Raw genomic sequence first — 14,654 nt, 5'->3', positions numbered from 1 at the left:
TCCAAGTCCAAGCAGGCTGATGTCAGTGCCTCCTCCTCCCATTGCTTACTTCCTTTGTCCTGAGTCCCTGTAGCTATTCCAACACTATCACCTCCTCCATCCTCTCCATCACCAACACTTAGTCATCACCACCTTCTTCCTCTGCTTTCACAGGTAAACATCACAGTGTGTTGCCCCTCTCAGATGCTAAACGATATGAATTCTATGTAATGATACACTGATTAGACAAATTAGGATGATATGGAAAATATTCATCTAAAAAATATACAGTATTACATTTGAAGGGGAAAAGGAGCAGAAATGTGAATAAATGATGCTCATTGAAATCCTAAACAGTTGTTGAATTACACAGAGGTAAACCACCAATGAACATTTTCCACAGGGTATTCGTCTGTCCCCCCAAGAGAATGAAAAAGAAAATTAAATATGCAAATATTTTATATGACTTTTGTCTCACAATCAACTACTTTCTTACTCCCAAATATTTTGTTTTTTTTCTCGAACTTCTAAATAATTCTAAAAAATATATGACTTGATTCTAGATGTTTAGGTATATGTGTTTTTTAATCAAATATGCACAACTTGATTGGCAAAAGATTTTTTTTTTTTTTTTTTTTTTTTTTTTGCAGATAAAGGTAGTCCCTGGGTTACGACGTACCCGACTTTCGTGATTTTGACTTTACGACGCTGGAGTCTCCAGTCGTTATTCCTTATTTTAATTTTAATAATGTTGACTTTTGTTTTGTGATGCATGCTTTTATTTTGGCGCAGGAAGTGCAGAACAGGCAGTACCTCCAAACGCGAGTACACACAAAAAAGAACTTATTTGCACTCGAGGAGTTCCAAAAAATCAATTCTTACATGCATCGCGGTTCGACACGTGACGATTCGATTACCATTCATAAAGGCTCAAAAACGATGATTTTCCCTTGTAACTTTATGAAAGCCGCTCCTAGCGGAACGAAATTCAAGACACATCTGCCGCCCGGACACCTTTAAAGGACGCACACACGTTATAATGGGTGCTGACTGTAACTGAGTGAGAGATTTACTCTTTATCAAAAGACATACTGTAAATAAATTTGTGTATCAGACAGGCAGTCACAGAAGCGCGCTTCTGTGCGCACGTTATTTTTTAGAGCAAGAGGGGAAGAGAGATAGTTGTTGCTCCTCGTCTTTCAGATGTCCAGCTGTAGTTTGAAGTCATGTCATTTGAAAAATATCCTGAGAGTGTTGCTAACACCCGTGTGCGTCTACAAGAGGTGAGTACACGAACCCTCTTGTATTGTTTAGCCTTTATTGTTGTTTTTTTTTTGAGGTGTTAACAGTTAGCGCCGAGCGCTAAGCTAATTAGCTAATTCGCTAACGTGTATTTCATATGCAGAACGTGTAACCATGATTAATTAAGTACAGCGGTAACACTACAAACATGTGAAATAGTACAGAAATCTGTGAAAACAAAGTATATTGGTTAAAAGAAGGCTTATTTCTAAAGACACTTTGTTTCCAGAAAATGTGGAATTGATTCCATCTGTGTAAATTTTATTGTATTGTTGCGTGAAATAAGTACGCCCTTAAAAATGGTTAATGTTTTTGCACTTTCTTGTCAAAATACATAAATAAAAAAGCAGCTTAAGAGCAGGTTTTGTTGTTTGGGCATGTTTCCATCATTCCTGTTGAATCATCAGGATATTTTAAATAAATAATGGACAAAAATTTGTTTGTCTACTATATTAATTAGTAATGTACGATGCATCGATAATCGTGATAACCGTGATCATCGTCGATCATCGTCGTAATCATCGTTCAAGAATCGAATCGTAGCCCCCTGAATCGTAATCGAATCGAATCGAATCGTGGGGCGCCTAAGATGGCACACCTCAAATTTGCACACACGAAGAAGAGCGCATGTACACACACGAGAAAGAGCCATTTGCCCCCACGAACAAGGGGAAAGGGCTGCAAGCCTGCGCGCACGTTTGTTGCATGTGAAGCATCCACAGAGGCAACACCTGTATATAACACCTTTTGTACTGTTTATTGTGTGTTTTCAATTGTGGTCGAATACTTGGGGTGAGTTGATGTGATCGTTTTTAATGATGTGCGGACACTCATACATGCTAATCTTTCGTGTGGATTCTTATTGCTGTATCAGCAGCTAGTTAGAAAATGCAATTTAGAATTGCTGTTATTGAAGATCAAACATTCATTTTTTAGTGTCATTCTGCAAGTGTAGATGTCATGAGCAGCTGAATAAAGTGCAAACCACACAGACGTCTGACATCGTCATTTCAGAGCTTAGCTCGCTGTCTAGCTATGACTTAGGTTCAACGTTTTGGCGAGGACAGTACAAAGATTTACATGCTTTTGAATAGTTATTTTGTGTACTTAAAGGGTTGATTCCGACTTAGGCGGAAATTCAGGTTACGTTGCCAGCGTAGGAACGGAATTCATTTGTAACCCGGAGACTACCTTAAATAGACTTTTTATGTTAAAAATATATGGTACAAATTTCCAACTTTTGGCTCTATCACTTCTTGATATAATTGATAAAAGAACCTAATCAGTGTTTCTGCAGGGTCTTAAACTTAAATGTAATCTTCTTGCTAAAGTGCCTTAATAAGGCATTGAATTTATTCAATTTTTTTAACTACCGCCGCCAGTAAGTGAAACATGCAGAAGGTGGTTGTAATGTTTTAGGATTTTTATGTGTATTTGTCTGGTTTTTTTTTTGTCCATGTTTGTGTTCCTGATGAGTCAAGAATGAATAAAGGGATTATCGTTGAACTCGTGCCCAAGAAATTTTCTGAAATTCTAGGAATTATAAATAAAAATCGTAATAATAAAAATAATATAACAATAATAATTAACAAATTGGTTTCTAATGTGGCGGTTGTGTTTTGCATGCTGTTCCTGAACGCACCGTGTGACTAGCAAGAGAGAGAGAGAGATTCGGAAGAGTGGGAATTCTTTTTCCTCTTTTCATGTTCTGGTGTTGTTGGCGCCAGCTATGGTGGACAGAAGCCGTGTTGTGTTGCACAAATTCTGAAATAAATTACTACAAACCTGACGAAGCTGGCGACTTCCTTGCCGATGTTACAGTAATAAACAATATGAGCTGTCCTCGAGATCATAGACATATTTTGGCCGTATTGTCGACCCAGTTCACGGACACGCGCACCATGCTCATTTTTTTTCTGTCATCTCCTTCATAATTTCAATCGTAAGCGCAACCTTTTTCCTTTATTCACCACCTGCACTAACCTTCTCGGGACCCATGTTGATGGCTTTCACAAGAAAATCTGCTCTGCCTCCGTCTTACTGGAAAACAATTGCGACGCCATTATAAATCGTTGTATTTCATGCATGTCATCATACGTCGAGAAAAATTTTATGTCAGATGTCGAAAGGATCGTATGTCGAAGCGATCGTATGTTGAGGTACCACTATTTACAGTATATATGTATAATTTTTTGCGTGGTTGGCTTTAAAATTTACCTGGAATCGTCGTTAAATTCCGAGTAGTTTTAAAAAGTACTGGAAAAGCGGCATGGAAAATGGATGGATGGATGGATGTACTGTAGGAACCCAGCTAACGTGTTTAATGAGGGTATTCACTCAAGATGATGTCATACCTTCCATATTTGGGCATACATTAATATGGCACTCCTGTTTGTGTTTTTAGGAGCTGACAGGTAGCGCCGGGAGTTTCTGGCTGTGTCTGACAGGGGTTAAGGTGTCCTCCGACAAGGGTCCCTCTCGGCCTCACTGAGCTCACGGATGAGTTTGCCTCGGCGGGCCTGAATAGAACAGATCCTACCCTCGGAAAGCAGCTCACATGCAAACACGCACACAAACACACCCGCAGCGCAACGTAGAGCCTCCCTGCTTCGGCCCCCATCCCTCACCCCACTATTCTGTCTATGCAGTCACTCTTGACCCCCAAAACCTCAAACCCCCCTTTTGCTGTTGCTCCCCTTGCGACACTTTTTGGGATGGCGCAAGGACGCTCCGAGTAGCCACGCCTCCTCCTCTTTCTCCACGGGCATTTCCTGGCGGACGCACACACGTAGCAGCGGAACTGTTTCTCTGATAAACAGCCATATTTTCTTTTCTTTTTTTTTTTTTTTTTTTTGCCCGAGGCCGTGTACAGAACATGTATGAACTCTGTATGTTAACAAATAAGACCTTAAGGAATGTTAATGAATATTCAATATAGAAGTGGGGGTACACTTCACAAGTGTCGAGGCTGGATGTTTTTTGCTCCCCGCCCTCCTCCTCCTCTCGACTTTTCCCCCCCAGCTCACCTACCTGAATGACAGTTCTCCCATTTCTACCGGGAGATTGAACAAGAAAAGCGCCTCCGCCGTTAAAACTTCTTTCACTTCCTGGCACCTTTTTGGATTTTTTTGTTTTCTTTTATTTTTATTATATTTCCTTCCAATGACTTAGGGGTTAGCTACGTCTAACTTGATAGGATTACGTATGTCGGTCAAACATGATTTTGGATAAGGTTACAAACATGTTATCGAGGATTACGTACAGTGGATGTAAAAAGTCGACACTCCCTTGTTCAAATATCAGGTTTTTTTCAGTAATCGAAAAAAAAAGTATCAAGATTATTTCAAAATGTCTTCTATTGTGAATGTTACCTATAAACTATAAAAATCAATTGAAAACAGACATGCCACAATGTAACCCTTTCAGGGACAGTGGTCACTACAGTGGAGAGATATTCAAAAGTTTGACACTTAAACTCGTTATCGGGCAAATGACTATTGTTGGGCCATTTTAAAAAAACCTTAAACCTTTTTTTATATTTAGAAATGAATTTATAAATTAACACAATGTTAATAGATAAAGACAGAAATACACTTTAAAGTTGACCCCCCCCCCCCCCCCGGTATTTCACTCATAGCACGCCATTAAAGGCGATCGACGTCAAATCAGTGTTTTTGGCAGCGCTTTTAATTTTCGTCTTGGTCTAAGTCTTTTGAACGACAATACTTATTAGTCTTAGTCATATTTTAGTCATCTCAAAATGTGTTTGTCTTTGTCTAGTTTTTGTCAACGTTGACTAAAAATGTTTTCATCAGTAAAAAAAAAAAAAAAAAAAAAAAAAAACCAAAAATAAATAAGGGTTTCCAACTATTTTGAATGCACATTGACAGACGAGAACATATTGGAGCGTCTACAAGGACAATGCCAACTTTCTGATAATACACACTCAGCAGGAAAACAGTACAGTATTTTCAATTAATTATACCCACCTGGACGCCACAAACTTTATGTAAAAAGAAAAAAGTTTGTCCGAGAGATCTGGAGGAAGCTCGGCTCGCCGTTGCATTGGCCTAATGTGAACGTGAATGCTTTGCTAATGCTACGAGTTACATTTAGTGTGTGATGATCACTTAGCACAGTACTTAAAGGCAAAAGCAACATTGAATATTCTCTCTGGCCAGGATAAGAAAACTAATCATAGCGTGTGTGCGAGCATGCCTTGAGAATGGAGAGGACACTGCACTGGTGAGTGAGGCAGGGGCGCAGCAGTCACGTCACATGACTGACACAATCAGACACCACTACAGTGCAGGCTAACTACACATAAAATGTCACATAGGCTACGTTCATACTGCAGGTCTTAATACACAAATCCGATTATTTGTCATATCTGTTTTTTTGGCGTGCCCGTTCAGACTGCCTTTGTCTATTGAGACCGTTCAAGAATTACGCATACGCACTAATTCGCAGTCCGACACGCGCTGAGCAAGAAGACCCGAATGTGCAGAAGCATCAAAACAAATGACTACACATGCTGGCTGTCATCCGTCATTCCAGGGCGATCATATTTTGATTTCCAAAAAGAGGACACAAATAACAGACACAAATAATCCCCCTTTAGGCTTATATTCAAAGTTTCTGTGGATCGATAGCATGCACGCGGTGTCCGTGCATGTCACATACACATACGGGCAGTTTGCCCCGACTCTCGGCCGTGTAAGCAATCTTGAAATGTTGCTCATTTAGAGCAGAGAGAAAACCAATCATTCTCAGGCTTATCCTCAACCCATTTTTATTTTTTCATGACTGTTGCCAAGCCCGACCCTTCCTCAAAAGCTGTGTTCAAGGCAAGCTAGGCGCTAACGGACAGCTGCACTGCTACCGTAGCGCGCCGTCTCTTTCGTTCTTTGATGACGTAATCGCTGCATGAATTCGAATTTGAGAGACTTGCCAGTTCAGACCGCCGCGACGTTCTGGAAAAATGTGGCCCAGATCGGATTTAAACCACATACGAAAGTGACCCAGATCGGATTTGAAGTGGTCTACTTCTATGCGACTTGTCCCGTTCAGACCGTCAAGTTATTGCCTCACTCGAGTCGGAGAAAAGATACGAAACAATCGGATTTGTGCATTAAGACCTGCAGTATGAATGTAGCCATATTGTGAACATTTGACGGAAACATTCGCATTCTCGTCTCATCAGACGAAAACTGGCATTAGGCATATTTTAGTCTCCAAAAACACATTTTTACCTCGTTATCGTCTCGCCGTCGTCATGAAAAAAGTCTTAGTTGACAAAATATATTCATTATCATCATCGTTGACAAAAACAACACTGCGTCCAATTCATTTAAACCAGTCGGGATGTTAATGTATCATTGCCATCGACAGTTCATTTGCTCCTCCCCAGGGCCTGAGCGTTGACTCATTTTCAGCCCAGGAGTTTCATGCCACAGACCAGCTCACTTTATAAAGTGACCTACTGTGTTGAAATATTGGAATACTAATCATGCTGTCAAGCGATTAAAATTTTAACCGCATGCTGTCAATAGTAAAATTGCGATTAGTGGCATTATTTAAATGCAAAAATTATATATTTTAATTTTTAAATACTCCTTTTAGCAAAGGGTTGAAACGCCAAATTTATGTTTTGCCCGAGAACGTGGATTTCACCCCTATCCACCGTCTTTGTGCCCAAAAATAGTGAGCTTCGGTGGCCGCGACAGAAGCGCGAAGTGCCTGGAGCCTCCAAAATTACATTTTACCAGGATCAAGTCAACAGGATGATACTCTCTCCCAGAGCTGGCGGCATTGGGAGAACGATGGGGGGTCTTGAATTCCAAACTATGGGATGCTAGAAGGGCCATAATGTGTCGCGCAATGGGGGGTTGCGTGAATGCCGTTATTAACGAGTTTAACTGAGAGCTTTATTAAAAATGCATATTACGACCGGCCCAAACGTCAGGTCTGCCCACCGGGAAGTGTCCCGGTCCTCCTGATTAGCCACTTCGGGCCTGCTCCACCCAGTCAAAATGTCTAGTGCCATCAATGGCAGCAAATGACTTAAATAAATGCTCTTTTAAGGCTTTTTGGTAGTAAAGGTATAACCAAAAAGTTCAACTTTGGTTTCATCCCAATATATTTTCCCATAAGATTGAACTCACGAACACATTCTCACAGTCCTATTTTATTGACAAAGACAATTTAAGCAATTTTGTGCTACTACTTCATCTTAGTTATTTTTACTTCCACTTTTGAATTGCTTTCTAAACGATAGGTCACACCAATAGCAGAATTCGTTTAAAAATCTCACAAAAAAATCGGAACATTTGAACAGGGGTGTGCAGACTTTTTATTCAGCGAAGTCTGTGTGAACCCGAACTGTAGCAGCGAGGGGAAACTTGGTGGGAGATTGAATGTAGTGTTGGTTTTCTTAACGGAATGAGGCTTTGACTTATAAAGCACTTTGCAAGGCAGGTGCAATTGAAGTGCACTTTTTCGGAAAAGGATACTCGACTGAAAAGGGTTGCTTGTTTCACTTTAAAATGGTCCTCAGGTCAAAAAAAAAAAAATCTGCGATACGCTTTATTATATTAAATAGGGCGAGATATACATATTGCTTTTTACGCTATATTAAGAGGTCTATTTTCAGCCGGTGATGCGCTGAGAGATGTCAAAAAGTCGTACTGTACAGTCATGCCCCCCCTTTACCAAGCTACATTTAGAATATGCTTTATGCTGTATATTTGAAAAGAAAAAAAGTGAAAAGAGATTGTTGTAACAAAACCAAAGGTTGGCATTATTTCTTAGATGTTTTTATTTCTCCTTTTTTTTTGTATTTGTTTTGAGGTTGCGGGAGAATGTAGCCCAATTGTAGCGCTTGAGTCCGCTATGCAAGTTGACCCTCCGTGGAGGTACACCACACAACACCCGCCCACCCACCACCCACAACGAGAAGGAGATCTCATGTTTAATGCTGCTGGTGAACTTTGTTGTTCTGCATCTATTTACGCTATAGTTTCAACCAATGGAATGCAAAAAAAAAAAAAATAGCTGAAACGAGAGAGAGAGTAAGAGATAGGGAATGAATGTAAATTAAAGAGTAAGAGAATGACAGGAGGCAGAAGAAGCTGACATGTTTAAGACTAAAGGGGTTAGTAATGTGGTCAAGATGGAAAAGAAGGAACCTGTATTTTTGCAATAAAGTTATTACCAATGCACTCCCACAGGGGGCATAACCACCGTATAAGGTGTCTGTTACTGTGTCTGTTTTGCAAAATATTGAGGGTGATAATGAGCAGTGGTAGATGAAGTACCATTTTGGCCCGAATATAAGACGGTGTTTTTTGCATTGAAATAAGATTGAAAAAGTGGGGGTCGTCTTATATTCGCGATCTAGACGTTATACCCAGGGGTGCACATAAGTGGTCCGCATGCGTACTGGACGTGGACAAACACGCTGGCCCTTAACGGCTTCCATACGCTTTTGCGTACCGATGGCTGACCACTGTATTTGCGGCGGACACAAGAAAATCACTTCTCAAAATGTCAAAAAGGCAGGCCCCACTGAGTAATTATTTCCGTGTTCCCCCACCCCCGTCAAAAGACAGAGAGACGACAGAGACATCACCGGAGCAACCGAAAAAAAGGACTTGCTGAGAAGTGGCTGCAGGAGGTACCATGGCTAGAAGCAAATGATGCTCGCATGGAAATGTGGTACAAAATTTGCCGTGAGAATCCCAATGTCGCTGATAAGAGCAGCGCATTTTATGTAGGGTCAAAGAATTTCAGCCATCCAAACTTTGAAAAGCACGAAAAAAAACAGAGCATGTGGCAATGAAGCAAACTATCGATGTCAGACAGGACCCCACTCGCCCTATGGACAAGTGGCGGAATAAAGTTAATGAAGAGCAGCGCCATGCGCTGACATACGTGTTTTTGCTGGCATTTCACAAAGCTAAAGATGAAAGTTAAATGAGCTCTTATGAGAAGGACATCCCACTTTTACAAAGGCTTGGAGTTAATGTGGGAGCCGCATAATGCCCTTTATTTTGAATTAGTGCTTTTATGTTTCTTTACATTTCACTTCAAAGTAATGGCAATTTTGTTTTGCCAGTTGATAATCACGCATTAATTGTTAATATAATTAATTAAAGGTAATTGGCTCTAAGTAAAGCTTGTCATAATTTTATCGCATCAGGCGGGTTGGCTCTCAAGCTCAATGAGGACCAAGTCACATCTCCAGGTCCTCCTCAGAGAACCTGGGCAAAAAAAAAAAGTACACCCCTGGTTATACCCATTCACAACACTAGATGGCGCCAGAAATCATTGAAGCGATGTTTTGTCATGATAGATTTCAGCTACTCTCAAGTTTAACCAGTTTGCATTATTTTATTGCAATGTCTTTCCTTTTCAGATTTGTTTCAAGGCTACAGTTACAGTTAGACTTCACTTTGATGGTTAATGCAGTTATTGCAATTTTGTTGTTTTATCACAATAGATTGGTTTATTTACATTTCAAAAACAAGAAGCCATTCATTTACGAATGGCATTGCACTTTACATATTTAAATGTACAGATATTAAGATTTGAATGAGGCAAAATAACATGCTTTTTCTCTCAAATATATTGTTATAATCATTTGTTTCAGATGTACTGTAATTATTTTCTGTATAAAAATTAATTTGGTGTTCAAAAAGTCTTTTTTCAAACTTGAGTCTTGAAAAAGAGGGGGTCGTCTTATAATCAGCGCCGTCTTCTATTCGGGCCAATACGGTACTTCCTTTTTTTTTTTTTACTTAAACAATGATCTGTGTTTGGAATTTATTTGACTATGTTGGGTCTGTTCGTAGATCTGTATCATTTTTTTATTGGCATGCTATAATGGTGCCATTGACTCGCGCTAGCTTAGCCACTCTGGAGCCCTGAAACTAACAAATAACTTGCAAACGAAAATAAACCCCAGCTAACTCGAAGATTAAAGTGCCTGTGACACGAAAAAGCATGTTTATTTCATAATACACGCGGTATTTTATGCCCCTGAATGATATGGGCCGCTTGGATGTGTGTGGAAGCGATCGCTATTTTTATTTAGTTTTTTGAATCCCGCGCCATGAAAATGAGTGACTTCCGGCTTCGGTCTTGCATTGAGGAGGAGGGCGCTGCGACGTGTACGATAGAAGACGTCCTCTTCACGCTACAGTGTACTGTTGTGTATGAGGAAGAAGGATTCAGCTGATTTTGCGGATTAATAGGTTTATTTTTCGCATCACGCCAGCCAAACGGCTGCAGAAAAATTATTCTGTATGAGGGAGAGGCGTATGCGCCTTTTTGGAGTTTCAAAAGGTTCCCATTCACCGTGGATATTTACTGTGGGACCATTGGACTTACGAGGAAGTGAGTAAACATCTTGTTTTGTATTATGTCAAATACGAATACAGCGATTACAAAGTAAACACTACAAACTTTCTTTAAATGAAGGACTACTTACGTTTAATCATTGATAGGCATGTAAAAAGCTCTCCTAATACTCATTAGCAGCAGCACGTTAGCTGCACAACAACTCCAGCCTCCCTCCTCCGGGGTACGAACTGTAAATTGCTCTCCGCCAGGCGGTTTGCCGATCCACGATGACAATCGACAACCGGGTCGTCATGTCAAATAATCCAGGATAGTTATGTGTGATTTTCCACTTCGAAGACTTTGAAGCATCACTCGGTTCGGGTTAGCATGTCGGCTAGCTGTCACGCCTTCTGGTTTGTTTACATTCTCCGAAGCCGGGGAAGGGAAATGACATATGTCCGATTTAGGTGTCATAAAATGTCGTTCGGGAGGTGCGACAGTAAAGGTGAAGTCGACAGTTTTGACCATTACGGAGTAATTTTGCCATGTCGTCCTGAATAAATGCATTTTTATTATTTCATATTCCATTCATATTCCATTCAGCACAAGACAAAAAGAATATCCTGTAAAAATATTGAAGTAAAGAGACAGAAACAATGACATTTTGCCGCTCTCTTCGTCGCGTTTTCCTCGTTGTGAATAGTTCCCCCTCGACGGGCTGACTGGTCCTTCTCAAGCCATTTATATAGCTATTGGGGAAAAATACTTGGATAAAAAGAATATCCTGTAAAAATATTGGAGTAGAGAGACTGAAACAATGACATTTTGCGGCTCTCTTCGTCGCATTTTCCCCGTTCTGAATAATTCCCCCTCAATGGGCTAAATAGTAAAACCGATGAGCCCAGTCTCCCACTGACGTCATCCACCTGTTGGGAACGCTAAAGCCCTATAATGGTAGGCGTGGCTAACCGGCAGATTAAAAGACTAATTTCTCGTCATCTGCGCTTTGCTAAATTGTTGTATATAGTTGAATCGTCTCAAAATATGATTCTAATTCACATAATAATGCCATTTAAGACTTTTTTTCTCGTGTCATATGCTCTTTAAGCCTAATGTAAAAAATCCTGAACTTCCGCTTTCAGTAAAAGTACGGATACACGTGCCAAAAATAACTTGGTAACAAGTATCTAAGAAAAAAATACTCAAGTAAAAGTACAAAAGTACTAGCTGTAAAATTTGCAAATAAAAGCTAAATGCAATATATATTAGATATACATACTGTATATACATACATACAGGGATCTGAGTCAGTACTCCAATAAAGAACCAGAAAATTCATTGACTTGAAAAAAGAAGCAATAAAACTGACTGCACTGTAAACAGAAGCTGAACAAGCTCAAAAACACCAAAACTTAAACCCCTTAATTAATGGTGGATTGCAGGCAACTATCAGGTGCATGCCACTACCTGACTGTACAAGAGTGTGCAGCACCCATCTGAAGGCATGCTGCTCTCACTGTTGGTTTTTATAGGCAAATATCTTGTTCACCTGCCTAATCATGCTTTTACTCGTGTTGCTGCCTTTAGTGCTCAATTACGGAAAAGTTGCACGGGGCTTGTCGATTGCGCCGGAGGCATGAAAACGAAACTATCAATTCACACTGAGAAAAAAAAAGAAAAACAAAAGTAACATGTAATGCAGGTGACAATTTAAAAATTAGTGGAGTAAAAGGTACAGATTCGTGCTGTAAAATGTAGTGAAATAAAAGTAAAAAGTACCACTTCATATTGTACTGTAGTTAAGTACAGTAACGAACTGTTACATTCCACCATTGATTATGAGACATATTTATGTCTAAATTATTGAGAATATTCTCAAAGAAAATTTTGAATTGTGTTGGAAAATTTAAAAAAAAAAAATGAGAGCATAAAAACATGTACTAACATTCTGGAACTCCTTATTTTGTTTTTTTAAAGCGACCATTTCGGGTTGAGAAATATGCAGTAGTTAACTCATTTGCTCCCGGAAATGTATAAATACGTTCTATTTTTAAATGCTTCACTGTCCCAAAAACGTATTTATACATCTTTTGCGTTTTTTTTTTTTTTTTTTAATAAGAAGCATATATAACTTCCACTGTATCTGAGAAACAAAGAACAACACTCCAAACCCATTTTAAAGCAATAAAACTGGCCACTGGAGGGCAATAGTGCATTTTGAAAGACCAGGCAACCCGATTCAACAGCAGTGAACGGCCGGGCAGCATGCTCGGAGCACTGGCGGCACGATGCCAGGCGGCGCTTCGACCGAACAAAACAACGAGAGGACGCCTGGAAGGCCAGGCATTGGACGACTGCGCAAAACGAGTGAGACCCTCAGTAAAGCGGCTCCCCAAGCAGACCCCGCAGAAACGCAAAAATAATCCATCTTTGTGAGACAGACAACGATGAGGGAAAAGTTTACACAGCTGACGTGACGACAACGGCGTCATCTTGGCGACAAACCGTCATCTCTCAGTAGTCATGTGTGAATAAATTGCTACTTTGCTATCAAAAACTCTATTTGGCTGGTTGTTCATGTTATTTTGTAAAAGGAAAACATTATTCAGATGTTTGGGATGTCACTGAAGCAAAAAATAGCCGTGTTAAAGTCAAACTTGTGTTTGAAATGTATGCGTTTACAAAAAGCTAATTTTCTCCGTTTTTTCATCAGAAATTGGAAAATTGCTCAAAGTAAGCTATTTTTCTAATGCTGATTTCTAAAGAATGGAAAAAGATATGAACTTACTTTTTTTCTGCTGAAAGAAGAGAATCTAATCTTTCTTTTGGTGGGTTCCATGTTTATATAGCAATGGAACAAAATTTTCTGTGGGCCTTGCAAAATTAGTCAAAATCCGGAAAAAACGGCCGGGAGCGAAGGGCCTTGCTCTGGTGAAAATGGCTGGGAGTGAATGAGTTTAAAAAAAAAAAAAAAAATCAGATTTATTTATTTATTTATTTTTTAACTATTTTAATAAAGCATGACAGATTTAAAGGGATCCACAGATAGACAGGCGTGTAGTTCTTTAAAGATAAACGTTATTATGAGTTTAAATAATTAATATTGAAACCCCTCTTGATGTTTTTGTTGTTATACAATTTGTAAAATCTGTTTAACTAGTAGGTCGCCATTGTTGTTGACATTGCAAGACAATTCTGTTTAACTCGTAGGTCGCCATTATTCTTGACATTGCAAGGCGATGACGTCACATGGTTACGCTGCCGGGCTTGCAGAGTATGACTTTAGGGTAAAAAAAAAAAAGAAAAAAGTATGACTTAAGCGACAGACATGTCAACTGTTCAACCCCTCCAATTTGAACCCGGGAGGAATACTAATGAGCATGACAACGTTACTGTCAATATTTCACAAAACTAGGGTGACCATATTTTGATTTCCAAAAAAGAGGACACTCAGCCCAGCCTTAAGATACTTGAATTTTACTCGAAGTTCACTCAAAGATGCCTATATCACTTTAATATATTTAAAGTGTGCCCCCTCACTCTGGATGGAAAAATGCAGTTTGAAAAAAAATAATTAAAAAAAAAAATACTAATGACTTAGAAATGTTGTCCGGTCAATATACATACACACAGTACGCTATGTGCCAACTAAACATTTTTATAAATTACTATCATGACAAATGTCCTTGACAAATTGTTATTCCCATTCAATTGATATTCTCATTCGATGTTCTAGATTGCACACAAACAATAACCGAAGTAAACTGACAAACTATTCAACCAGCATGTTTCTAAACGTAGCAGTTCAAAACTACGTTTCCCATAATGCCTAGCATGGTTTAGCTTACTGATAGCTAGCTGAGGCAAAAATCAAACTTTGCTAGAAAAGTTTACAATCATCGGCAGTGCAACAATGCGACACCAAATGGGATTTTACAGTCTAAGCTCCAACAGAAGTCAACAGTAGCCATTATTTACGTATTTATCGTTAAAAACTTAACAACTGGGCAGGCGTTGTGGCCAAATCGTCA

The 14,654-nt window shown here is 39.5% G+C and overlaps 1 protein-coding gene across 2 annotated transcripts in view; it reads left to right on the top strand.

Moving 5' to 3' along the window:
- usp54b (ubiquitin specific peptidase 54b) overlaps positions 1 to 5,124 on the top strand; it is a 111,672-nt gene extending 106,548 nt beyond the window's left edge. Inside the window, exons 20-21 of one of the 2 annotated variants that reach the window (XR_009061820.1) lie at positions 7 to 153; positions 3,686 to 5,124. Coding sequence is in view for 1 of the 2 variants with exons in the window: in XM_057827086.1 (XP_057683069.1) it covers positions 3,686 to 3,772 (87 nt within the window). In the remaining variant the exon portion in view is untranslated. The remainder of the gene's footprint in view (positions 1 to 6; positions 154 to 3,685) is intronic. The other variant, XM_057827086.1, reaches the window with a different exon arrangement.
- Positions 5,125 to 14,654: the final 9,530 nt, after the last annotated feature.

This window comes from Corythoichthys intestinalis, chromosome 21 (genome assembly GCF_030265065.1).
Source record: "Corythoichthys intestinalis isolate RoL2023-P3 chromosome 21, ASM3026506v1, whole genome shotgun sequence".
Lineage (NCBI taxonomy): Eukaryota > Metazoa > Chordata > Actinopteri > Syngnathiformes > Syngnathidae > Corythoichthys > Corythoichthys intestinalis.
The sequence above is the reverse complement of the archived record's forward strand: the minus strand, read 5'-3'. Positions and strand labels throughout refer to the sequence as shown.